This window comes from Cucurbitaria berberidis (genome assembly GCF_010015615.1).
Source record: "Cucurbitaria berberidis CBS 394.84 unplaced genomic scaffold K460scaffold_3, whole genome shotgun sequence".
Lineage (NCBI taxonomy): Eukaryota > Fungi > Ascomycota > Dothideomycetes > Pleosporales > Cucurbitariaceae > Cucurbitaria > Cucurbitaria berberidis.
In genome coordinates, this window is record NW_024468937.1 from 1102200 (window position 1) to 1125707 (window position 23508).

General features: G+C 53.7%; 9 protein-coding genes across 9 annotated transcripts; 4 read left to right on the forward strand and 5 right to left on the reverse strand.

Annotated features, from left to right (window-relative positions):
• Nucleotides 1-21: 21 nt before the first annotated feature.
• Nucleotides 22-1191, reverse strand: K460DRAFT_286638 (P-loop containing nucleoside triphosphate hydrolase protein; the record flags this gene model as incomplete). Its single annotated transcript, XM_040928907.1, has 3 exons — nucleotides 22-150; nucleotides 204-1047; nucleotides 1100-1191. The coding sequence occupies 3 exons, from the start codon at nucleotides 1189-1191 to the stop codon at nucleotides 22-24; spliced, it is 1065 nt and encodes a 354-aa protein (XP_040787445.1).
• Nucleotides 1192-2303: 1112 nt separating this feature from the next.
• Nucleotides 2304-4435, forward strand: K460DRAFT_100055 (acid protease). Its single transcript, XM_040926482.1, has 2 exons — nucleotides 2304-2606; nucleotides 2723-4435. The coding sequence occupies exons 1-2, from the start codon at nucleotides 2532-2534 to the stop codon at nucleotides 4073-4075; spliced, it is 1428 nt and encodes a 475-aa protein (XP_040787446.1). The 5' UTR covers nucleotides 2304-2531; the 3' UTR covers nucleotides 4076-4435.
• A 1158-nt stretch (nucleotides 4436-5593) lies between these two features.
• Nucleotides 5594-6859, reverse strand: K460DRAFT_405165 (uncharacterized protein; the record flags this gene model as incomplete). Its single annotated transcript, XM_040936810.1, has 2 exons — nucleotides 5594-6234; nucleotides 6286-6859. 2 exons carry the CDS (start codon nucleotides 6857-6859, stop codon nucleotides 5594-5596), a joined length of 1215 nt encoding a protein of 404 aa, XP_040787447.1.
• Nucleotides 6860-7192: 333 nt separating this feature from the next.
• Nucleotides 7193-9932, reverse strand: K460DRAFT_365829 (long-chain-fatty-acid-CoA ligase/ protein binding protein). Its single transcript, XM_040933254.1, has 3 exons — nucleotides 9782-9932; nucleotides 7535-9688; nucleotides 7193-7477 (listed from the first exon to the last, which is right to left on the reverse strand). The coding sequence occupies exons 2-3, from the start codon at nucleotides 9544-9546 to the stop codon at nucleotides 7372-7374; spliced, it is 2118 nt and encodes a 705-aa protein (XP_040787448.1). The 5' UTR covers nucleotides 9547-9688; nucleotides 9782-9932; the 3' UTR covers nucleotides 7193-7371.
• Nucleotides 9933-10387: 455 nt separating this feature from the next.
• K460DRAFT_365830 (O-acetylhomoserine ami) lies at nucleotides 10388-12549 on the reverse strand. Its single transcript, XM_040933255.1, has 6 exons — nucleotides 12247-12549; nucleotides 12137-12192; nucleotides 11732-12088; nucleotides 11500-11680; nucleotides 10885-11453; nucleotides 10388-10822 (listed from the first exon to the last, which is right to left on the reverse strand). Exons 1-6 carry the CDS (start codon nucleotides 12293-12295, stop codon nucleotides 10655-10657), a joined length of 1380 nt encoding a protein of 459 aa, XP_040787449.1. The 5' UTR covers nucleotides 12296-12549; the 3' UTR covers nucleotides 10388-10654.
• A 1591-nt stretch (nucleotides 12550-14140) lies between these two features.
• K460DRAFT_282185 (uncharacterized protein) lies at nucleotides 14141-15898 on the reverse strand (the record flags this gene model as incomplete). The annotated part of the gene is made up of 1 exon (XM_040928551.1): nucleotides 14141-15898. One exon carries the CDS (start codon nucleotides 15896-15898, stop codon nucleotides 14141-14143), a length of 1758 nt encoding a protein of 585 aa, XP_040787450.1.
• Nucleotides 15899-16772: 874 nt separating this feature from the next.
• On the forward strand, nucleotides 16773-17683 carry K460DRAFT_100151 (uncharacterized protein). Its single transcript, XM_040926483.1, has one exon. It carries the CDS (start codon nucleotides 16919-16921, stop codon nucleotides 17435-17437), a length of 519 nt encoding a protein of 172 aa, XP_040787451.1. The 5' UTR covers nucleotides 16773-16918; the 3' UTR covers nucleotides 17438-17683.
• On the forward strand, nucleotides 17684-18460 carry K460DRAFT_100152 (uncharacterized protein). Its single transcript, XM_040926484.1, has one exon. It carries the CDS (start codon nucleotides 17930-17932, stop codon nucleotides 18422-18424), a length of 495 nt encoding a protein of 164 aa, XP_040787452.1. The 5' UTR covers nucleotides 17684-17929; the 3' UTR covers nucleotides 18425-18460.
• Nucleotides 18461-19819: 1359 nt separating this feature from the next.
• Nucleotides 19820-22091, forward strand: K460DRAFT_354760 (dynamin GTPase; the record flags this gene model as incomplete). The annotated part of the gene is made up of 4 exons (XM_040931817.1): nucleotides 19820-20176; nucleotides 20228-20827; nucleotides 20880-21643; nucleotides 21704-22091. The coding sequence occupies 4 exons, from the start codon at nucleotides 19820-19822 to the stop codon at nucleotides 22089-22091; spliced, it is 2109 nt and encodes a 702-aa protein (XP_040787453.1).
• Between the last annotated feature and the right edge of the window lie 1417 nt (nucleotides 22092-23508).

The following is a 23508-nucleotide window of genomic DNA, read 5'->3' on the forward strand; positions in this document are numbered from 1 at the left end:
AAGCAAGTTGATCGGACTGCATTACTTCGACGAAGGAAGAGCGAAGAGCTGGGGCTGCATGTTGATCTTGCAGAGGCGGGCGATGCAGCCGGAGAGTTGGAGGAGGGTTTGGACGCCCTCGAGGATGCGCATGTGCGTGAAGCCAATCTCCTATTTCTCATATTAAACCTGATCGCATTCACTCAGCACTCGACTGGACTTACCTTGATAAACTCCAACTTGGCATGCTCGCTCAAGGTATCAATCGTCTTTGTAACCTTGAACATTGTGCTGATGATGTCGTGACACGAATAGCCCAGGTCCCACAGCTCTTTCAACGCCGTAAGCGCATCATCTATGCGCTGCTCATGGCACGCCTTGATCATGGCCTGGACCTTGATTGGATGCGGGCTGTCCACCACCTTGAACACATTGTCCCCGTTTATAAAGCCAAAGCCCGCATGTGTCGACTGGAGGTTGTTGATGGCCTGTCGCATATCCCCCTCGGCGGAGAAGACGAGCGCGGCAATGCCGTCGTCTGAGTATTGTACCTTCTCGGCCTCGCAGATCTGCATGACCCTTCGCACAACCTGGGCATCCGTCAAGCGTGCGTATCGGAGGATGGCGCATCTTGACTGCAGCGGCTCGATGATCTTGTTGGACTGGTTGCAGGCAAAGGCAAAGCGCGTCGTGGCACTGTAAATCTCCATGGTCCGCCTCAAAGCCTGCTGTGCACCACTTGTCATGCTATCCGCCTCGTCCAAGATGACGAGCTTCTGTCTGCCTGGCGGCAGTGTGACCTTCTTCTGGGCAAAGCCCTTTATGCGGTTGCGCACGACGTCGATGCCGCGTTCGTCGGAGGCATTGAGCTCGAGCACGGCTTCTTTGTAGGCGCCGCCGAGCAGCTGGCGGGCGAGGCAGAGGATCGAGGTTGTTTTGCCGATGCCGGGCATGCCGGAGATGATCATGTGTGGCATGTTGCCGTCTTTGGCGATGATCTTGAGGCGCTCGATTGTTTCGGTGTTGCCGACTACATCGTCGAGGTAGACGGGGCGGTACTTCTCAACCCTGATGCATGTGAGCGGGGAGAGGTGCGAGGGAACTGTGCAGGGTCAAGTACCATGGCAGCTCGTAGTTGGCACCTCCAGCTGCATTGGGATTGGGTCTGACGCCGTTGCCGGCAGCGGCCTTGGAGGACTCTGCTTTGGCCATGTTGTGCTGTACTGTGCTGTACTTTGTGGTTGTGGAGGGGCCAACGCGAAAGACGCGATGCAAGTGGAACGCGCTTTCACGGGTCGTCTGACCTATTCGGTGCTAGCTTGACAGTCCGGTTCGGTACTAGCTCAAGATCCGTTTAGTACTAGCGCAATGTCCGTTTGGTACTAGCTCCAAGTTTGTTCGGTACTAGCTTCATTACTCACGTGCGACGATTGATCCACTTCGGCCCACTTCTGATTTCGGGCCCTCCACGGCAGACATCCAACGGGCCCTCACGCTTGACACAACTTGGGCACAACGTTGATGCTAGTCACGTCAGTCAAATCCTATTCTTCGGTGGCGGATTCGATGGTTGCGGCCAGTCTCATGCACCCCAGATTCTTGCAAAATTGCATCCAGAGACGATCCCGAGCGCCACCCGGGGATTGACTCCCGTTCCTGCATGCCAATTCTCGTCTCCTCAGCCGCCTCGAGCCATCTCACGTCAGCGTGCGGCTCATCGCATCACCGTTGGCAATGATCAAGTCTGTTGGAGAATGTTGAGAAGCTTTACACCTAGAATAGGGCGCGTTGAGACAACGTAACTAAGAAGACCCCTCCCGCTCACGCAATGCTGCAGGACGCGTCGGCGGGAGACGTCGGTTGCATGCGCAATCAATCATGGAAATAAGGGAGATAATCGAGTCTGACGCATGGCGCTGATATGCTTTTGTTGCTCACTCATTCTACTAATCGTCAGCCATTGTCAAATCTCACCAAGTCACGCTCTTCCGCCCACCGTCATGTCTATGTCTGTCTGTTTTACGGTGCTTTGCTTTCCCGAGGCATCCCTCAACTGTCGGAGAGGCTTATGACAGATCTGCAACAAGGCACCTAGTTCCGAAACGTAATGCAGCACCGCCACGTCCGTACCCAATCTTCTGCCGACGAAGAATACGTCTCGTTGGCTGCTGCTTTTTCCAAGTCGGATCTCTCGGCGCCTACTCTGGGGTGTTACGTGGGCAGCTGCCACACTAAGAGCCCAGGATCCGTAACAACTCCAAACTTGTCCGCATCATAAGCGTCGTCATCCCTCGAACTAATCGCCCCTTCGCTAGCGAGACCCTGACAGCGGCGTCTCTTCTTCACTTCTCCGTTCCATTATTGCCCTTTACTGCTCGTTGGCTTCTTTCCTTATTTCCTTTTTCGTCCCTCCGACTGCACATCCTTTCGCATTTCGCTACTTGGCTTCCCAAAATACCGCCGTCTCCGCTCATTCTCGCTGCTTGGCATTCGAAGCCCGTCTTATTCATATCCAACACACCTTCCTAATACTACACATACAAGGCGCAACCATGAAGTTCTCGGCGCTCTTAGCAGCGCAATTGGTGTCGTCGGCGGTAGCGATCCAACTTGCGCCGCGAGGAGAGGTAAGCACAACCCTTGCCTGTCCCAAGAAACGAAGCGAAACCTTCCCGCAACATGGGGCCCATTCCTGCGGCTTCCCGATGCTTCTCTCACTGGAATGCGACATTAACCTAAACAGTACCCGAGAGTAGTAGGCCTCGACATCCAGCGCCGACATGTCGTCAACCCCGTCGCACACGATCGGTTACGAAGACGGAAGACGGTCCAGCAGACCCTGGACAACCTCGATACCCTCTACTTCGCAAACGCCAGCTTAGGCACGCCCCCGCAGAAATTCCGGACACACATCGACACAGGGAGTAGTGATCTATGGGTCAATGCCGCAACCTCGCAGCTATGCCAGCAGGGCGGTAACCAGTGTGGCGCCTCGGGCACATACAACGCGAACGACTCTTCAACATACCAATACGTAAACGGAGCATTCAACATATCATACGTCGACGGGTCGGGGGCATCGGGCGACTACGTCAAGGATACAATGCGCTTTGGCGGTCTAACAATCAAAGATTTGCAGTTCGGTGTGGGATACACGTCCAGTTCACCAGAGGCCATTCTCGGCATCGGATACACCATCAACGAGGTCGCCGTGGGTCGCGGAGGACTCAAGCCATATCCCAATCTACCGCAGAAACTGGTCGACGATGGTACCGTTAACACGAATGCCTACTCTTTGTGGCTAAACGACCTGGACGCGTCAACTGGAAGTATTCTGTTTGGTGGTGTAGACTCGGACAAGTTCCATGGCCAACTACAAACGCTGCCTATTATTCCCCAGAATGGTGTCTATGCAGAGTTCATCATTGCCTTGACGGGCCTAGGCCAGAACAACAAGAACGGGTCCATCTTTCAGAACGAAAATGTCGCCGTCTTGCTCGACTCTGGCTCATCGCTTACGTACCTCCCCGACAATGTGGTTCGCTCACTGTATCATACCTTCGACGCGCAGTACGACGCTTCGCAGGGCCTGGCTATTGTGAACTGCGATGTCGCCAACCAGGAAGGCACGCTCGACTTCAATTTCTCCGGCGTCACCATCTCCGTGCCCATAAACGAGCTGGTCATTGTGGCTGCCGTCTCTCGAGGCCAGCGCATCTGCATGTTCGGCGTCGGGCCCGCTGGCTCTTCGGGCTCTGTCCTCGGCGACACTTTCCTACGCTCTGCATACGTCGTGTACGACCTCGCCAACAACGAGATCTCCCTGGCGCAGACCAACTTCAACGCCACCACTGAAAACATCCAGGAGATCAAGAAGGGCTCAGAAGGCGTGCCCAACGCAACCGGCGTACCCAACGCTGTCTCAACAGCACCCGTGGGTACCTCCGGCCCCCGCATCAACGGGCCTAGTATAACCGGTGAAATCATCACCAAGAGCACCGGTGGAGCGATGCCGGGTGCGAGCGCGAATCCATGGATTGGCGGTGCTGCTGCCGCCGTGGGCGCGGGAGTCATGTTGGGTTTCAATGGCTTCTAAAAAGAAGTAAAGTCGAGCACGAGCTCCTTTTTTCCTTGTCTTGTAAAATGAATTCTTATCGATACATAAGGCGCCATGGCTGCATTTGCTGGCGTTTAAAGAAGGCTGTCCCGGCATTATGGCTGCGATTGGACTAGGCATCCACTGCATATCTCTCACCGAAAAGGTTCGGTATATATTTATATATACATTCAATGATTATGATCACTCTCGCTTCATTGCGACACTATTTCTGTCCATTTTCCCGTCTGTTTGATGTACTATTCTATGCTACAACCCAGCGAAATTGACGCTTGCTGCTCTACACTTACTCATACGCAGCCTCATATTCTCTCCCCCATCTCTTGCATCGTACGCTCAAGCCCGAAACCCACCTCCTCTTAAACTCACTTGAAAGATTCCCTTCTTCTCCGCCTCCATCCCCTTACTCACCACCATCACGTGCATCTACACCTCCTTCCTAGCTAGGCGTCTTCTCCCCTCCACCACCATAACAACAATCATTATCATCGTCATCATCGTCAAGTTTCCGCTGTGCAAAGTCATCAATAAACGACCCATATCTCGGCGCATATTGGCCCAGCGGCGTAGAATCCAACTTATCAACCTGATCCTCTGGCGTCTTTTTCGCGCTGGCGATGTGTGGGGTTGTTCTGGACGGAATAGGGTGCGTGTTGGGTGGATGGATAGGGGCAGGGCGGCGCTGAGGAGGTTAGATGTTAGATAGTAGGCACTTTGGTGTTGTGGCAGATTAGATGGTTCGTGAGGGGACTTGCCTTGTTCTCCTTCCCATTCTTCTGGCGTTGGAATGGGGCTCCTTGCGTGCAGTACCGGAGCAGAGAGAAAATAGTGATGCCCATGGCACTGTTCACTGCGGCTGTTGCAATGGTAGATTTGTTGCTTTCGAGCCAGTCCATGGCTGCTAGATAGCGAGGGGAGCTGGTTGGTGGCAACGCTTTCTACTTCTCCTTAACAGCCGTGTAAGGTTATTCTTTTACGTGTTGAAGTGCTTGCTCAGAGAGAGACAAATGGATGACATGCCTCGTTGCTTGCGAGTATAGGTAGCAAACACCCTTTTCCCCCGGGAAGAGTGGTTCGTAGAGTCATTGCGACGCGGGCTTCAAGTTTCCTTCATAAACGACTTGGGTCGGCTTCGCTACTAGCATACCCAGACGGTGAACTTCTGGTAGACTTTGGGTTGAAATCTAGCTTAGTATATCGCGCGGCCTAGCTACCCGTAAGTTATTAGAGTAACAAAATATATACTCCTCAACGCAAGACCAGAAGACACAATACAAGAACAATAAACTTCATCAACTCGTCGTAATTGTCATAAATCGTAAGTGAAAACAACCCCAAGCGCCAAACTAAAGAGGAAAAAACAACGCTTCATGCTCGCTGATCGCTATGCAAAAAGAATATGCCAAAAGTCAAAGGGGGGGCCAAATTGATAAGCTTTTCCACGCCGAGCAAGTCGTTCCAAGTATGCGTTTGTGACGAAACAGTCGATTCAACATCTCAGAACATCTCGTGCTCCAAGCCCCCATACCCATCCTCCTGTCCCCTCACAGCAGCTCTCTTCCCCTCCTTCTCCATTCCCTTGGGCAACTGGGGAATAGGCGGCACACTGACGCCATCCGGGACCACAGTGACAACCTCTTCCTTACTGAGGCTATTCCGCGGGTTCCTTTTCTGCAAGCGCGAGGGCTGTTTTTTCAGATTCTTCCGTGAAGACGTGGACTTGACACGCTTGGGCGTGCGTTCAGGTTCCGAGGTTCCGGACATGGAGATGTCGCCCTCGGAGTCGGTGGGTATGGGCTTGTAATCTGCATCCTCGTCGACGGCGACTTTGCGTTTCTTTGTAATCTTGCCGGTGCTGTGGGGTTCGGGGGCGGGAGTCGAGGCAGGCTCGTGCAGGAAAGCCTCGTTGTCGCTCGGGCTCGTGTTCGGAGTCGGTGGCAGTAGGGTAGGGAGAGGCGGAACGGGAGGTAGGTCGTCGTGGAGAACGGTCTGGAGTTCCTTTCTCGCAGACGCAAGTTTGCCTTCGAGGTCGGAAACGCGTCTCAAGAGCTTCTTCTGCTTGTGTAGATCCTTCTTGCTCGGTGAGCGATAGAGCGTGGGTGTTTTCGGGGATCGGACTGGGGTTGCCGCATCGGCCACTGTTGCGGTCAGTCTGGCATTCCTGAGACCATGGAGCGGGACAAGCTTACCACACTTGTGCGACTTCATAGTCGATGTCGGTCTCACAAAAACCTTTGGAGTAGGCAGAAGACCCAACTCTTTGGCTTCCTGGTACGCCGCGTCCGCAGCTCTTTTTCGCTCATCTAGCACCTTCTTCTCCTTGTCCTTTTCCGCATCCACATTGCCGGCTTTGCGCTTTCCAAGCACATTGCCAAACACGGACGCCCACGCGCGTTGGAAGCGTCCAAATGTTCCTTCGCTCGCCGCAGTTGTAACCGGCGGTGTAGACGCAGAAACGCCATGAGCTGCAGCAGACCGCACGCCAAAGACAGGCGCAGCACTGGCACCAGATGTCTTTTCGTATGACCTCAGATGCGCAGTAACAACAGTACCATTAGTCGCGATAGAGGTAGCACTGGTCCCCGAAAGGTTCCTGCGCACAGGCGGCCTCTGATTCTCCTCATTGAACTGCTCAATCAGATCGTCAATCCCCAGGTCCTTCCACAGCTCTTCAGGCGGCGGACGTATGCTATTATTTGTATTCGTGTGTTCCCTGAAGCGCGAGATGCGCGGCTGCAGCGGCGTTTCGACTTCGTCGCTCATGGTGATCGACACGTGGGCCGACGCTTCGATTGCAATGCCTTGCGTGGTTCAATGGCGGGGCAGACCCAGGGTAAAGGGGACCCCGTGCCAGAGTGGTGGGAGTGGGAAAAAAGCAAGTAGAGCAAGTAAGGGCGATTAGTGATGGGGAATGCGTTGGTGTTTGTTTGTTGTAAATGCGGAGATTACCGTTTTGGCTCCGACTGCGACGATCCCTGCGGCGTCATGCATGGCTTGGCATTCACTGAGTGCACGTGCACTTCTTCATAATATAGAAGGGTGGAACAAGCGTAAGCACCGTGTTGCAATGTATTCGACAAGTTCCAAGTGAAGGTTCTCAAGTGTTACGAAGATTCGATTATATATGCGCTAATTGGCTCCTCTACTACCTATATGTACACTGAACGACCATGCACTTCCGGCTGTGAATGGGTACAACAACTGAACCACCCAAGTCGCTAAGATGCATATATTCTCTTAAAAATGACAGAGCGCCAGGTATGCAATGATGCGCGCTACAACTTCGACTTGGCCGTCTTCTCCTCCGCCAGTGCCTCCTCGTAGCAGTCATCGAGGTGCTGTCTGAACGCCTTGGCGGTCTGCGGACGCTTCAACTTCAATCTGTAGGCCCAATCAGTCAGTCTGCTCATGTCAGATATTGGGTAGGGCAGAACTTACGTCGGCGTCAGAAGTTGGTTCTCAATGGTAAACGGCTCCACAAACAGTCGCACAGACCTAACCCGCTCATAGCTGTTGAACTTGCTCTTCCTGCCCACACGGTCTAGTTCCTTCAGAACCGCCTTCTCAAGCTTCTTGCTACCGAGTACCTCCTTCAGTTTCTCCACGTCGCCCTCCTCAATCTTCTCGCCGAGCACCTTGGACGCAAAGTGCGGGAACAGATCTGGCGCGACGCCAAAGATGGCGACGAGGAAGGACTGCTGCGAGTCGCCGTGTACGTAGGCGGAGGCGAGCCAGCCGCAGTTGGCGAGGTAGACGTTCTCGATGCGCTCGGGGGAGATGTATTCTCCCTGGGCGAGTTTGAGCACGTTCTTCCTGCGGTCGACAATCTTGAAGCGGCCGAGTTCGTCGACGGAGCAGATATCGCCAGTGTGGAACCAGCCATCTTCATCGATAGCCTTCTTAGTCTCCTCGTCGTTGCGGAAGTACTCCTTAAACTGCGTCGTTGAGCGGATTATCAGCTCTCCTCGAGGATGTGGCTTGTCGGTTGAAAGGTAGTCCATATCGGGTACGTCGAGAAGCGCGCACTCGGCACTTGGTGCTACTCCACCACAGTTTCCAGCTGAGAAGTCACCCTCGTGTTGGATGAGTGTGACGGCATATGTTTCTGTCAGACCATAGCCTTGCGAGAAATTGCTTCCGACGACGATACGCAGGAACTGTTGTAAGCTGGGATCGATGGGTGCAGAGCCGCTGACTACCACTCTAGCACGGTCGAGACCGAGTCCGGCGGCAACCTTCTTGGCCCAGATACGATCGTAGAGCATGTGTGTGTTGGTCGGGTTGTGCTTGTCGTTGATGGCAGCTAGTTTTGTTGCCACTACGTGCCGCGAGAGGGCGCCCTTGACGCCCGTCGCATCAACAGTCGCCTCCTTGATCTTGGCTCCGAACCTGTTATAAAGTCTGGGGACGCCAGAAAAGATGGTCGGTCGAAGCAACTTCATATCATCGACGAGCTCCACAATATTGCCGTGAAAGTAGCCGATAGCCGCACCGCCTGCAAGTGCGCCATGCTCACCTAACCGCTGATAAATGTGCGCCAGGGGCAGGAAGGAACAAAGAACGTGATCAGAGCCCATACCGAAGATGATCATACTCGAACATGTTCCAGCGTGCGCGTTCCTGTGAGACAAGACCACGCCCTTGGGGTTTCCTGTGGTCCCAGAAGTATAGTTGATGGTGACAATGTCATCTGGCTTGGGTGGGTTCATCGGAATCGGCTGCTGCTCGCCCAAAGCCTCGACATCTCGAATGTAGTGGATAGCCACGCCAAGCTCGCCCGCCAACGAGTTCAGCAGGTCGCCCTTTGACTCTCCCGGAAGTTCTCCGGCTGACAGGGGATCGAGCACAACAATGGCCTTTAGCGTCGGAAGTCGTGGCTTCAACTTCAGCAGCGCTGTAACATGGTTCATGCCTGTGACGACGCACGCCAGTTCGGCGTGGTTGATGATGTATTCCGTAGCATCTGGGCCGAGCGTATCGTAGATGGAGACGGTGTACAGACTTTGGGACATGCACGCCAGATCAGTGATCTGCCACTCAGGCCTGTTCTGGCAAAACAGCCCAACGCCGTACTTGGCTGCCGTCACACCAGCCTGCTTGTGTAGATGCACCAGACCGGCACCAAAGTTCTTTCTCCGCTTCGCGATGGTCTCGTAGTCTTCCCAAACGTATGCGCCGAAGGTCTTCGAGACGGGGTCGTAAGGGCGGTGGCCGAGACATTTGTTCCTTGGGTATCTCGCGACTGAGTTTTCGAAAGCCTCATGGGGCGTGGTGATTTCAGGTATCAGGGTCTCTAGCAGAGGCTTGTCTGTGAACCTCCAATGCCGATAAATTGCACTGCGCCCTTGTGCTTCTGTGCCGGGAAGTGGAAGGCTGTAGGCTTGGCCTTTTGGCGGGGGAGCGTGAAGCTCCACGGCCCTGTCGACCTGAGGGTCTGAAGATCTGAACATGCTGACGGTCCTTGACGAGTTCTCCTATGTGCGTTGTGCAAGGCTTTAGATAGCGTCGTCTCGAGCGTGGCGCAGGCGGCGTAGTTGGCACGAGGGCTGCCGTATAGAAAGACAAAGGCGTGAAGGGACGGTGATGATGTCTCTGCTCCATGATGACCGTTAGCATACGCCCGTGCAAATGCATGTTGGTGGTGTCGGCGTGTCCGGACCCCAGCTCAGAGCTCCCATGACATACCTAGGGCTTAGCGCGCCACAAATTCCTCCGCCTAGAAACACAACGAACTTCAGCGTTTGGACCTAGAAGCTGGCGATGAAGACTGGAAATACAGAGGTGAATCCAGCCAAGCTACGATTTGAGAAAGCCAGAGGTCATCTACGCCCAAAGTAAGGTGGGTCATTCATAAAGGGAAAGCCCACATTTCTCCCAAACGTGCCTCGGCTTCTTCAGGACGCGCCAACTTGTACAAAACTGGGGCCAGGCTACGCGGAGTTATGGAAATCGGAGGCTATTCGTTATGGCGGCCAAGGACCGAGGGCTCTGCACCGAATGCAGTTGGTGCTCCGAACCGCCCCCCAGCCTATATCGAACAAAAACGTGGAGTGTACACAGCGATTCTACTCTCTTACATGGCATCGCCACTGTGTTTCACATGCTCTTTGCCTAGAAGAAAACAGTATGAAAGCCAGTGCTCACATGCAGGCATGCGATCTCGCGTCTTCACATGTCTGAGATCTAGGCGCACGCGACCCCAAGCCATGCGGAAACCAACGCATTTGGGCTGCTTGTGATTGGCTGGTGTACATCACGGGGATCGGAACAAGAGCTAACCGTTTAGGCAATTCCCTCGGCTCTTTTCCGTCGACGAACACCTAGGTATGCGTGTAAGATACTCAACGCGCAATACAATACAAGACCTCGTACGAAGTCAGTTTGCGCAAGTACAATAACTGTCAAACGAGTTGTTCCAGTTCATTTGCTCCTAGTGCATTACGCATGCCATCTCCTATTTCCGTTCACATTCAAGGATATAACTCACTCTACTGTCTACACGTATCACAACCTTGGGACCGCTATCGGCGCATCTGCAGCCCTTTCTCAGTATCGTCTCTATGTAGAGCCAGACAAGGAAGCGGCAGCCTCACCCTCGCCAGCCTTCTCCGCGTTGGCGGGTTCGCCCTTCTCCTCAGGCTTGGTGGCCGACTTCTTGAACGACTGCTCAAAGTCTGCGATAATGTCGTCGATGTGCTCGGTGCCGACTGAGATACGGATGAGGTCCTGCATTAGAGAATCAGCAATTTATCCTAAGAAAAGAAAAGCATGCTGGAAAGTCGGCTTACCTCTGTGACACCTGAGCTGAGCTTCTCCTCGTCGCTCAACTGCTCGTGTGTCGTGGTCCAGGGGTGAATTGCCAGCGTCTTCGAGTCACCAACATTGGCCAGGTTGGAAATGAGCTTGAAGTTGTCGACGACTTGGCTTCCAGCAGCACCGCCTCCCTTGACGCCAAAAGAGAGCACTCCGCCAAAGCCCCGGGGTAGGTACTTCTTCGCAAGTGCATGTGACTGATGGCTCTCAAGACCGGGGTATGAGACCCAGCTAACGTTCTTGTTGCTCTCTAGCCACTTTGCCAGCTTGAGGGCGTTTTGGGCGTGTCGCTCGGCGCGCAGGGAGAGAGTCTCGATACCGAGAAGCAGCTGCTGGGCAGCAAAGGGGTTCAGGGACGCACCCACGTCGCGCAGGATCTCGACTCGCGCCCGGATGATGAATGTGTGGGCGCCAAAGGTGTCCCAGAATTTGAGGCCGTGGTAGCCCTCGGAGGGGTCGTTGAATTGAGGGAAACGCTTTGCGTTCTTGCCCCAGTCGAACTTGCCGCTGTCGACGATGATGCCGCCAATGGTGGTTCCGTGACCTATGCATGTCAGAGCATTCTTCTTAATCGAAGAGAGAAGACGTACCTCCGATCCACTTGGTGGCTGAATGGACCACGATATCCGCACCATGGTCAATGGGCCTGATGAAGTAGCCTCCCGCGCCAAAGGTGTTGTCAACAATGACCGGAACACCAGCCTCGTGCGCAATCGCGACAATCTTCTCGAAATCGGGCACGTTGTACTTGGGGTTACCGATGCTCTCGAGCTACAAAAAGATCAGCCCGCGTTCGCGCCTACGGTTCACTCGCGCACTCACGTAGATGGCTTTTGTCTTGTCGTCAATGGCAGCCCTGAAATCCTCGGGGTTATCTCCGTTGATGAACTTGGTGTGGATGCCTAGGCGCGGGAAGAAGACCTTGAGCTGGTTGTATGTGCCTCCGTACAAGTTCGACGTGGCTATGATGTTGTCGCCGGCATGCGCGAGAGCGGCGATTGTGATGAACTGAGCAGCCTGGCCAGAAGCAGTGGCTAGAGCACCGACACCTCCCTCTAGGGCAGCAATGCGCTTCTCAAACACATCGTTTGTAGGGTTCATGAGACGGCTGTAGATGTTGCCGAACTCTTTGAGGCCAAAGAGCCTCGCGCCGTGTGCGGAGTCATTGAATGTGAAGGACTGCTGCTATTAGCCCCTCGTCCCTGAAATATGCAAGTTGGAACGTACGGTAGTCGCGTAGATTGGCACTGCGCGGGAGTTTGTCGCTGAGTCCGGAGTGTGACCTAGAACAGCATCTATTAGCTTTACCCCAACTTGGAGGCTCGGGTCAACTTTACCGGCGTGCAATTGCAGCGTCTCGAAGTTCTTGGAGAGTTCCTCGGCCATGGTGTCTTATATGGTGGGTATGTAAGTTCGGGGGTATCGTATATTGCAGCCGGGTGCTAGAGGGTCTCACAAGAAGAGTAGATTAGGAAAGAGAAAGAGGGGAAACTCGCAGAAGATAATTGTGCAAGAGGCCACTCGCGTCACGTCATACAAGCTAGTCCCACGCGTGTGGGATCTGCTTTGCTATGGGAGCTCTGTGATAGCTTCGTCCATGGCGCGCTCAGGGTCGTTCGTTCACTACTTGGACAACCCCACTCGACCGTCGTCCAGGCTAGCCTATAGGCTCCATGCAGCCCAATGAGCTGACATTGTTACAAGTTAAGGCCTCCTAGATTTCGTGTCTGAGCAAAATTCTCTCTTGTTAGGCCTGCCGGTGTCGCTCGTGGAGGTGCTTCGTGCGATGGCGTGCTAGGAGGTGAGGAGGGGTAGCTCTTTGCTGCCCCGCGTGGCGCACTCGCGAATGGCGTCTCTCACATTAACGCAAAAGCAGTAGGCTACACAAAAGCAAAGTAGTGTTCAGAAGACGGTTAGCTTCTTGGAAGTTACAGGATACTCGAGTACAAAGTACGTAAGTCGCCCGGCATACACGTGACTGCGGCTTTTTGGGAACTCACCTGCAGCACTACCATAAGTCTTTGCCAACCTAGAAGATATTACTAATATCTCTGGACAACTTGGAACAGTAATAAGGCAATCTACCGTATGACCTGACGTCGACATCTATGCATAACTATTGTAGCTTCAGAAGTAGGAAAGCCGAGTAGTACACCACCATCCCAAACTTATTTCAAATCCCTCCTCTCTCTCGCACTCACTCTACTTTACCCGCGCGCCACCAAGCCCTCGTATATCCACACCACATGCAGTCCCCTAACCTAAACACCCGCCCGCTAGAAAACATCCAGTCCGTGTCGTATAGTATAGTAAGGAACTATCCTAGCCGAGATGATATAATAACACACGGTTAGACGAGAGCGGTAGAATAGAACCGGAAACGTGGCGAGCAGGCGGTGGACGGGTAATGAACCGGGAGCTGGGTAGGTTGAGAGCAGGCTAGAAGCGAGATGGAACAAGGCAGAAGTTGGCGAGAAGATATTTCTGCGTAGAGTGTGGAGATGAGGTTCGTATGTTAGATGGAGAAGGGTGAAGGTGTGCGTAGAGAGTATGAGTATGTGTGGCCAATACCCCGTCTACAACATCAAGACAATTACAACATGCAAATCATAGAGTATACAAACAACGCGCAGCGTGCCATTTGATTGATGCCAGCCCTACATTCTATACAACAAATGCGCCCTGTTAACATACTCAGCCACCCACATGTTTCCCGCCCACATAATGTGATGTCGCGTGACATAGTTAGCCGCCGCCCGTTCTTTGAGAAAGAGAATCTCCGCCGATAAAAGAAAAAGGATAAAACAGATATAAATGTTAGATTGGAAGATGGGAATGAAAATAGTGTGTGCGCCCGTGAGGCTGTGGCTACCTGTGTGTGTTGTCGAGCCCCCTAATCTCCTTTTCCAAGCTAGATTGAACATACACGGTAAAAGAATAACATGGCAAAAACGGGAAGAATGCCCTTTTCAGGGCCTCGGAAGGAGTGTGCGGTGAATATATTGAACGACAACGCAGAGAAAAAAGCGTCAGAAGACGATCAAAGCTAGGCAAAACAACAGATACAGGGGCGAGGGAGATATCGCGAGGCCGCGCGTGCGTCGTTCTTGGGGGGGTATAGATGATCAGAGCACATTGCATCCATAAAAACGACTCCGTACTCCAAAATCCAAACATCACCGAGGACAGACAGTCCTAGAAGCTACAAAGCCGCCAAAAACTTGGTACAATTTAAACGCCTACTTCGGGAACATGGCGTTGACGCTGCGTCCCATCGGCTCGGCGGTAGCTCATGGCAGCCCGATCCATGGGCTCCTCCATGTCGGGCGAGTCGCAGCCGTCGTAGTTGTAGCCTGCGCCCGAGGGGTTGGGTCGCGCCCCTTGCGTCAAACGCTCGTTTACGTGCCGAGTGTCGAATGTGCTGGAGAAGGATCGTTTCTGGCCAGATGCAGCAGACATGGGCGGCAGGCCTTGAGAAGCGAATTTGGGTAGTGCGTAGTTCTGGTTGGAAGCATCCGAATTGACAGACATGGTGGCAGTTGACATGGCACTAGGCGGCGAGTGGTACATTGGCGACACGGGTTCCGACTTGTCTGCTGTCAGCGGAGGCTGCAGCGTCTTGAGGGTCGGCAGGGAGTGAAGGTTGGGCGTGTGCATGCTACCAGGACCAGAAACCGAGGGGACGTTGGGCGAAGTGTGCATCGATTGAATAGGCTGGCTGACTTGTTGTGGTCTGTTGTACTGCTCCATGGAGTTGTACGGCGGTATCAGTTGACTAGGGCCAGGGTACTGTTGCGGCGACTGCGTGATGGAGGGACGACGATAATCGGTATTGTGCGCATACTCGGAAGGCTGTTCTTGGCGGGGAGGCGGTGCTTGTTCGTAGTGCGACTGCGGATAGCTCTGGTAGCCATATTGCTGGTTCATCTGCATGCCTGGCTGGCTCTGATAGGCGCTGTGCTGGGCATGGTGAGGATAGGGAGCCTGTGGAGGTTGCATCATAGCAGTAGACTGAGGAGCCGTGTACTGGCTCTGGTACTGATGTTGGTTCGATCCGTATGATGGCATGGGAGAATATCCAGTGTTTTGAGGCGGTGGCATCTGCTGGTAGTTGCCTCCCGTTGGGTAGGACTGAGCCATGTCATCCATGCTAGGGCGACGAGGAGCCACCAGAGAGGAATTGCTGGCGTTGGAGACGGAGCGTGGGCGATCGTCGAGAGGAAGGTTTGGCTGCTGGCCATAGCTGTCGGGGGTCGCAGTACGTCGGGCGTGGTCGTAACCACCACCTTCCTCGTCGTACTCGTCCCAATCCTTGGACGACTTGTTCTCGCGGCGCCTCATCCTGACGTCGCGCCTGATACGAACACGGCAGCCCTGTTCAGCGACCATGCGGCTCAAGGCGGTGCTCTCGGACAGCCCAGGGAACTTCTTGGCGGAGAAGACGGTGAAGGGAGCCGACTTGACCTCGGCGCGGTGGGTGACGAAGTGGTTGCCGTCGAAGATGACATCGGGGTCTTCAGGGTCCAAGTCCTTGACCTCGCTCAGGTTTTCGAACAGGGCGAAGCTCAGGCGATACTTGCCCTCGTGGCGGACGGACAGATCGGGGAAGATGAAGTAGCCGGCAGGCGTGGGGCGGTCGAGGTAGGCCATGCCAGCGACGGGGGTTCCTGTGAGGACGGGGAAGCTGGGCGTGGTAGGGGGCGCGCGACCCGGTGCGATGGTGCGGGCGTTCTCGAGACTGGCGTGGAGGAAGAAGTTTGCATTGTAGGCGAAGGTGATTTCCTGGTCGTTTTCAAAGACGCGCAGCTCGACAATGGGAGGCGGGTCAACAGGACGACGGTCGGCGCTCGACTTGGCGCCACTGCCACAGGCGCGGGCGCGCTCTGGCTGCTGGATGACCTGCAGATTGTAGCGGATCTGCCTGCCATCCTTTGTGGTGCGGACAGAGGAGCTCTTCGTCTCGTTGGCGACAGCAATGGTAGAGGCCATGGTCAAGTTTGGCGGTTGCTGTGACGAGTCAGTCCGTGTCTGCTGTCGCGTGGGAAGAAGCCAGGGACTGAGAGGCTCCGCTCCACCCACCAGGAAGGGTGGGTTGACGGGAAGGGCACTTACAGTCAATCAACCACGGAATGGGAAGCTCAACACAAACGAAGCCCTCGATGGACCCGTACTCGACCACGGAACAAAGGGCGACCTGGAACTGTCAGTGTCTTGTTCGGCGTCCGATGGCATCTCGTGGAGGCGGGTAGGCCAAGGTCGGAACCGCTGGAAACCCGAATCCAAGTGGTCGGCATTCCCCCACAACGCGACGATGGAGGGCGATGAAGGGCGACAAAGGGCAGGCTGGAGGAAAACATACCGTTGGAAGTGAGAGGGCAGGCCGAAAGAATGTTGCTTTTGCGCAACAGGTGTCGGCGTCGCAGGAGGCTGCGCAGTCGATGGGGGTGCTGGGTGACGGGTGACGGGTGACGGGCGATGGGCTTGGTTAGTAGGAGTAGCAGGAGGTAGGGCAGGTATAGACGCGACAGCAACAACAGAACACGTCTCTCTGCGCGGCGTCGTCCAGAAGCTCTCGACAAGCCCGTCTCCTCTCGATGTCGAGTAGTTATCAGCGGTCGCCAGAGAGGGAGAAGGAGCCAGACTGCGGTGCGCGGGATGGGACGGCGCTGTTCCACGACTAGGTATTGAGAGGGGGGCACCCACCCACTACTCATCACCCACTAACCCACTAACCACTGTACCAGTACCAGACTTTAGCCGAAGACAAAGACGAACCCATTGTGGCTCCCCCTGCTCATTGGCCATGGAGAGCGGCGCGATGCCGACGGCACCCAAAAGGCGCTCCTCGGATCTGGCTTGCAGCCTCTCACGCTTTGGGGGAGAGATTGTCAGCGTTCGCTGGCTGGCTGCATGGCTTGCCTTCGCTCGTCTCTTGCTTCACAGATGCTTGGTTGACATGCCAGCCACTGCGCTCCAGCCCAAGCCCAAGCCTACCGTCTTTCTTCTCCCATGCTGTGCTGCCTCAGCGGCATCGCCACTGACTCGCACCACCTCTGGCGGGCACGACGGTTCGGCATCCATGGCACGGGTGCTCCCCCAACTTGGCCCGCACACGGTCCCTCACGCATGCCCATAGACAGCACTGTATTCCCGGGTCCAACAAAATGGCGACTCCATCACACACATTCCATCATCTCCCGCAACACGCGCGAGGCCCGTGTTGAGGTGGTGATTATATTTCCAACACCAACACCATGTCGTGGCTGCGACCAAGACGCTCACGCATGCACATGCACCAGCAACTTTTTCTCCCGACTGCCCACAGCCCACAGCCCTCAGCCCTCACATAGCCCTCAGCTGGCCGTCCGTGGCCAAACCGAATGGTCCTCGTGTGCATTGGACGTGCATACACGTCTTGCCTGGATGCTGCGCAACGCCAGGGGTGACCCCTTCAGGTTACGATGCTCAGGCTGCCGTGCAACAATGGCGGGTCGACGGCACACACACACACACAAGCGGAAAATATGACCTGATGCTCTTCCCTCCCCTCTCAGACATGGCATTCCTACTCCCAGCACGTTACGCGCTGTTCTATTCTAATTGCAATCTGCGTCGCAATATGGGGCCGCATCAACGGTGCGTCGACATGCTACCGCAGCTGACGGCTGCCGCTTTGGAAGCCAATGGCCGACGAGGCGGAAATACCAGCAACCCAGCACTGACCAGGCGATGGCCTAGTCTCGAAGGATAATCGTGGGTTCAGAAATCCCTGCTGCCCTGCTCCTGGATGCGCCAATGGCCCCGGTCTTCGGCGGAGCCCTTAGCAGCTAGCCCGCGCAATCTCCCGTCTGAAGGACGGCCCCCGAGGGAGATCAGGCCCACTTTTGCCCTCCAACGGACATCGTGTTTGTCGCACCATAGTGTTGAGCAAGAGACATGTCATTCAGCACCGTACCTCGCTGTCGCCAAATCGAGTCCTGGCTGCATCACCAGCAGAAGACCTTGCACTGAAATCAGGCCATGGGATTGTCCAATTACTCCGCTGCCCTTGTACCCAGCGTGGCTCAGCAAAAGCAACAATGGGCTCGTAGCAGACAGACGTTACACGACTCATCACGCGATAGCTGTACAAGCACATGTCGACCCCTGGAAAAAATATTATCAGAGGATACTGCCCTGGGGCACAATGTATTCTCCGAGCTGTCAATAATTTACCAGCCGTCGTCCCTGCCTGGGCACAGCACCAGGGAGCCTCAGCAACAATGCAGGATCCCGTCAAGTTCGGGGCACAAACCACAACAATGGATCACCCTCGACCTTGCTGCGGTTTTTTCTTCTGCTGAACTCGGCTCTACTCGAAAGCACCGCCCTGCATGTTATAAACTTGCCGATGGCTCATCACCCGTGCCTGGACCGCCCGCCTGTTTCACCTTCTATCGACGGGAGCAGCGTCATCGACGATCTTCATCTAGCCGATCTTCATACCCGGGAAACCTCGCATCACTGCCATGTTGATATACCGGCCCGGGTCTCACTGTGCCGTGTTTCACACTCATGAAAATACACTAGGACGAATATAGCCTATTTCAACAAGTCTCTCTCCGAATGCACCATTTCCCGACCTCTACCGCACTATAGCAAGCCCTCAAGACATAAGAGAGCCACGTTTCTCCACACGTTGCATAGTGGACGCCACGCAACCCAAGCAGTCCCAGAGTTACCTGATCAAGCATCGCCTGCTCAGCTCCCCAACGCCACCACGGCCACAGCGTAGCACGCAGAAAGCCGCACCTTGTGCTGAAACGAATGCCAGCGTTTTCCGCAGGCGCCGCAGCACTTCCATTGGGTCTCATAGCCCCAATACCTTTCCACATTCCAATCAACCTGATCCGAGCCCAACGGGCATGCCATAGTGCACGTGGAGGAACGCCTCTGGAAACCTCCACAGTCCAGAGCCGTGGAACATGTGCCTTCATAGCCTGACTTCTGTAGCCGCTGTTGTTTCGAGCTTCCTCTACATATGGGCGCTGACCTGTTGCTTCGGGCGGCTGACTGTGCGTTGGCATTGTACTACTGTTGCCTCGTAGGTGCCGTAGAGCTGCGGATAACTAGGTATCTCCTCTTTTCAGCCACCAAGGTTCGTCTGCGATTCTTGCATCGTGCGTGAAGAGTATCACGTGGTATTCGCCGTTGATAAGTGGCTGGCTCTGGTAAACACCACCAGCAACAGCTGTTGTATAGCCTATGACCTCTGTAACCTCTACTTGCGACATGAGTAAAGAAATATGGTAAATGAGGCATTTATGAATGTCGTCTGGGGCATCCAACCACTAGCTCAATTCCAACTTTCCCGAAGACACGAGAGGTTGGGTACATGCTTGTCCCCCTTGCTTTACATATCGCTGATTTGTCCATATGCTAATCTTACAATGCAAGGCACCCATACAACAGCGGGGTAATAGACAGTCGGTGCCCCCCCGCGATAGATACACGATCGCATTGGACTAGTCGCTTTAATAACAGTGGGGGTTGGTGAGTAAAAAGTACTAGTACGACGACGAGGCTTGAAGCGTCAATAGTTATGAAACTCGAGTGAATTTACTCATTACTGCCTTGGAAACGACCCATACTGTTCGACCAGCAAGGAACGTCCTTTGTTGAGAGGTCATGTATTGATGCGAGTTATTGTCGGGGCGTGAAGGAAGGAAGAAGGACTTTGATAAATATGTAGGCGCTGTGAAACCAAACTCACCGGTCAAGGCAACAGGACTGCCACATCATCGAAATGTAAAAAAATTAAAAATTGGGCAATCAGTTGCCTTATCTTTCTGGATCCCTCGATTTCTACCGCTTCTACGATTTGCACTCTCCGAACTCTACACCCTGTTCTTCTCCATCTACTACATCACTATGGCAGACTCGTTTGAGCTCGTCAGCTCGAGCCTACTCGACAAGATAGACCGGCTTTTCGCATGCAACGTTGGAGACGCTGTCGCCCTGCCTCAGATTGTCGTAGTGGGAGACCAATCGAGTGGGAAAAGCTCCGTTCTGGAAGGCTTGACAGGGCTGCCCTTTCCACGAGACAGTGGACTATGCACTCGCTTTGCAACGCAGATCACCTTTCGAAGATCCCTGGAGCCAAACATCACCGTGTCGATAATACCAGCCAAGAATAGCAGTCCGGGGGATAAGGAGAGGTTGCAAGGCTGGCGAAAGTCCGGACTCAAATCTTTGGACCCACAGACCTTCGCGGACATCATGACAGAGGTATGCGTACCTCGTTCATATCTAGTACACCCGCTTACTTGGAAGGAATAGGTGCTCAAGGTGATGGGTGTCGAGTCTGCTGAAGGAGAACCTCGAAAGACTTTCTCAAACGATGTTCTGCGGCTGGAAATTGCGGGTCCAGACCAAGAGCATTTCAGCGTCATCGATGTGCCTGGTATCTTCAAGCGAACTACGCACGGTCTCACCACCAAAGAGGACATGGCCATGGTCAATGAAATGGTCCACGATTACATGTCTAACCCCAGGTCTGTCATTCTGGCTGTGATTCCAAGCAACGTGGATATCGCAACTCAGGAAATCCTTGAAAGAGCCGAGGACATTGATCCCGACGGCATCAGAACTTTCGGAATCCTCACAAAACCTGACCTGGTAGACAAAGGTAGCGAGAGTGCTGTCATGAACCTAGTCGAAGGCAAAACACACCAGCTACGACTGGGATGGCACCTGCTTCGGAATCCTGGACAAGCGGAGCTTAAATCTACTCTGCGAGGGCGAAATGAAAGTGAGATGGAATTCTTCGACAAGGTACATCCATGGAGTACGTTGGACAAGAGCAAGGTGGGGATAGTCTCTCTCCGCGCTCGGCTCCAGGAAATTCTAGAAGTCCACATTCGCCGTGAATTTCCCAAGGTATGGATCCATGACAGGAGGTCCAGGGAGCGCATATACTGACAACTACGAGGTCAAAGTTGATATAACCCAGAAGCTCAAGAAAGCTGAGAGCACCCTGCAATCTCTAGGCCCGAAGCGACAGAATCAGATCGAATATAGCCAGTATCTCATGGAATTCGCGCTGGAGTTCCAGAGAACGGTTTCACTGTCCGTGAACTCGGATTACAGTCGTTCCGAAATCCTCAGTGCGAACACGAAATACCGAGTTGCTACCGAGGCAGTGAACCGAGGGCAAGCTTTTGCCAATGCAATGGCTTGTTATGGCCACACTCATAGCTTCTTGTACGCCGATGACAAAAAGGACGATTGCGAAGGGGAAAACCCCGAAAAAGATACAGTCAATACTAGGACCATGGAGGATCACCCAGATATCATGGACCTGTTACACGAAAACAAGAGTGTACACATTAAGAGAGATCAAGATACCCTGGAATGGCTCAAGACGGAATACCGAAGCTCGAGAGGCTTCGAACTGGGCACTTTCGACGCCTCGCTATTGGCAATAACTATGAGGCAGCAGGCTACCAATTGGCGGGCCCTGGCGCTGGGCTATATCAGCGATATCATCTCACTAGTGCATTCCTTCATCATCGGCGTCTGGCAGCAAATTGCGCCAACGACTCGTGTTTTCGACGGAGTGAAATCCCGCATCATGGACGACATCTCCCGCATGTATGAAGTCGCCATATCTCAAACAGAATTTCTTCTATCTGTCGAGCTCGAGGGGACGCCAGCGACATACAATCACTACTTCAACGAGACGCTGGAGAAATGGTACGTCCTCAGCCACCCACTTCAATTCTCCGCATGACGAATATTAACAACAAGAAAAAGTCGCCAGGACCGGCTTCGCAAGCAATTAAAGAAACACTGCATGTGGGACGACGAGTACGGTGAATTTGTGAAACTGGAAGATCTAAACCAGACGCAGCTACTGAGCAACGAAGACCACACCGTCGTGCAGATCCACGACATACTCCGGTCCTACTACAAAGTCGCCCGGAAGCGGTTCGTAGACTGTGTGCGAATGCAGGTCGCTGACACGCTGCTTGTCACTGGCCAGGACACGCCGTTGACGCTTTTCTCCGCCCAGTTTGTCACTGGTATGAGCCTTGACACGCTTGAGGATATTGCGGGAGAGGATTTGATGGTTAAGCGTCGTCGGGATGGGTTGGAAAAACTCATTGGTCAGCTCCGGGAGGGAAAGGCCATTATTGGGTAGTTGGGATCTGTCGTTGGTTGTGTGTATCTGCGGGGTGGGGATATTAGGACTTGGAAGGATGGAAATGGACGTGTACAGCTCATGGGTCTCTACATTTCGTAGAAGCGGGGCGATAATGAACGGTCCTAATTATGGAAAAGCGACTGCGGCCCGTGACAGCGATGCTAGGGCAGGGTAAAGGAGCCGTATTTCACGTTCAAGACTATACTCTCTCTGACACACAATACTAAGATTATGGCTGAGCCTGGAAGGGTATTTCCATCGGTGTTTTCGGAATACCAGCGCTGGTAAGCTTGTCTCCGGCAAAGGCCGCAGCAGTGAACGACTCTCAGAAACTGACCTCCGTGCTGAGTTCAACAGCCACGAGCAAATATACTTAAGAGTCCAAACGGCCTTGATCTCAGTAAGCAGCCGCATCATCGATACTCTTCGACGGGCTTCCCATCGATATTACGCGGAGGGAGAGAACGCGCCAAATCTGGATTGCGTTCATCTTTGTGCCTGACTCAGATGAGAATAAATATCGTCACGCGGGAGAGCTGGTCCAGATATGTGGGTTAGAAGAGCGTAGGCGGTTCTGACACGAGTATATCTTTAGGTAGGAGATCCCAGACGAATACATCAAGCACAAGATCTCTATTGAGACTCTCATTGCACGCGGATTCAATATGAAAGAATACCGTGTATACAGTGTACTGCCACATACATGGGACCTTGGAAAAGCAGTCGCAAGAGATATCCTTGACCCATCCCATGGCGGATACAAAATGGGTCTGAACTTGGGATTTCTGGCTCGTTGCTTTTGGAGGTCGTGCGCCCACACGCGAAATTGCGCTTCAAGTTCTTCGAGACTGCTCGCCTTTGAAAGTTATTAATGAAGGCACGCAGACCGACACTCGTCCAGGTGTGTGGATTTTGGTGATATTGAAGACGGTATTGACACGTTTTTACTCGATCGGTGGCTTACGGATTCTGTTTTCAATACCGCGTACAGAAAACACCGCGCTTGGGTCTTGCGGATTCAGGGAGATGGGAAACTACAGTGGGATTGGCGTAAGGAGGTAATAATCAATGCTGGGGTAAGCAACGATTTGTGTAAGAGAGAACTTCTGGAGAGAGAAGCACGGTTCCTCCAGACCCAGCTGGATGCAAAAATCGAATACGCTGCTCTCAAGCTCGGCCTTTGATCTGAGTTCGTGAGCGTCTTGTTGGTGGTAAAGCTGGTATTTCTCTTGTTGATTCCTGCATACAAGGGTATGCTTCGACTCACAGTATCCAATGCAATTACAGTTTTTCAACCCATCTTCCGCAAATCATCAATAGCATGCACTTGATCAAGATTATTGTTTCTTCTCTCAGATATTTGGAAGAGTCAAGTTGACAGAAAAACGCAATGTGCTGGACTGCTATCCGGGTG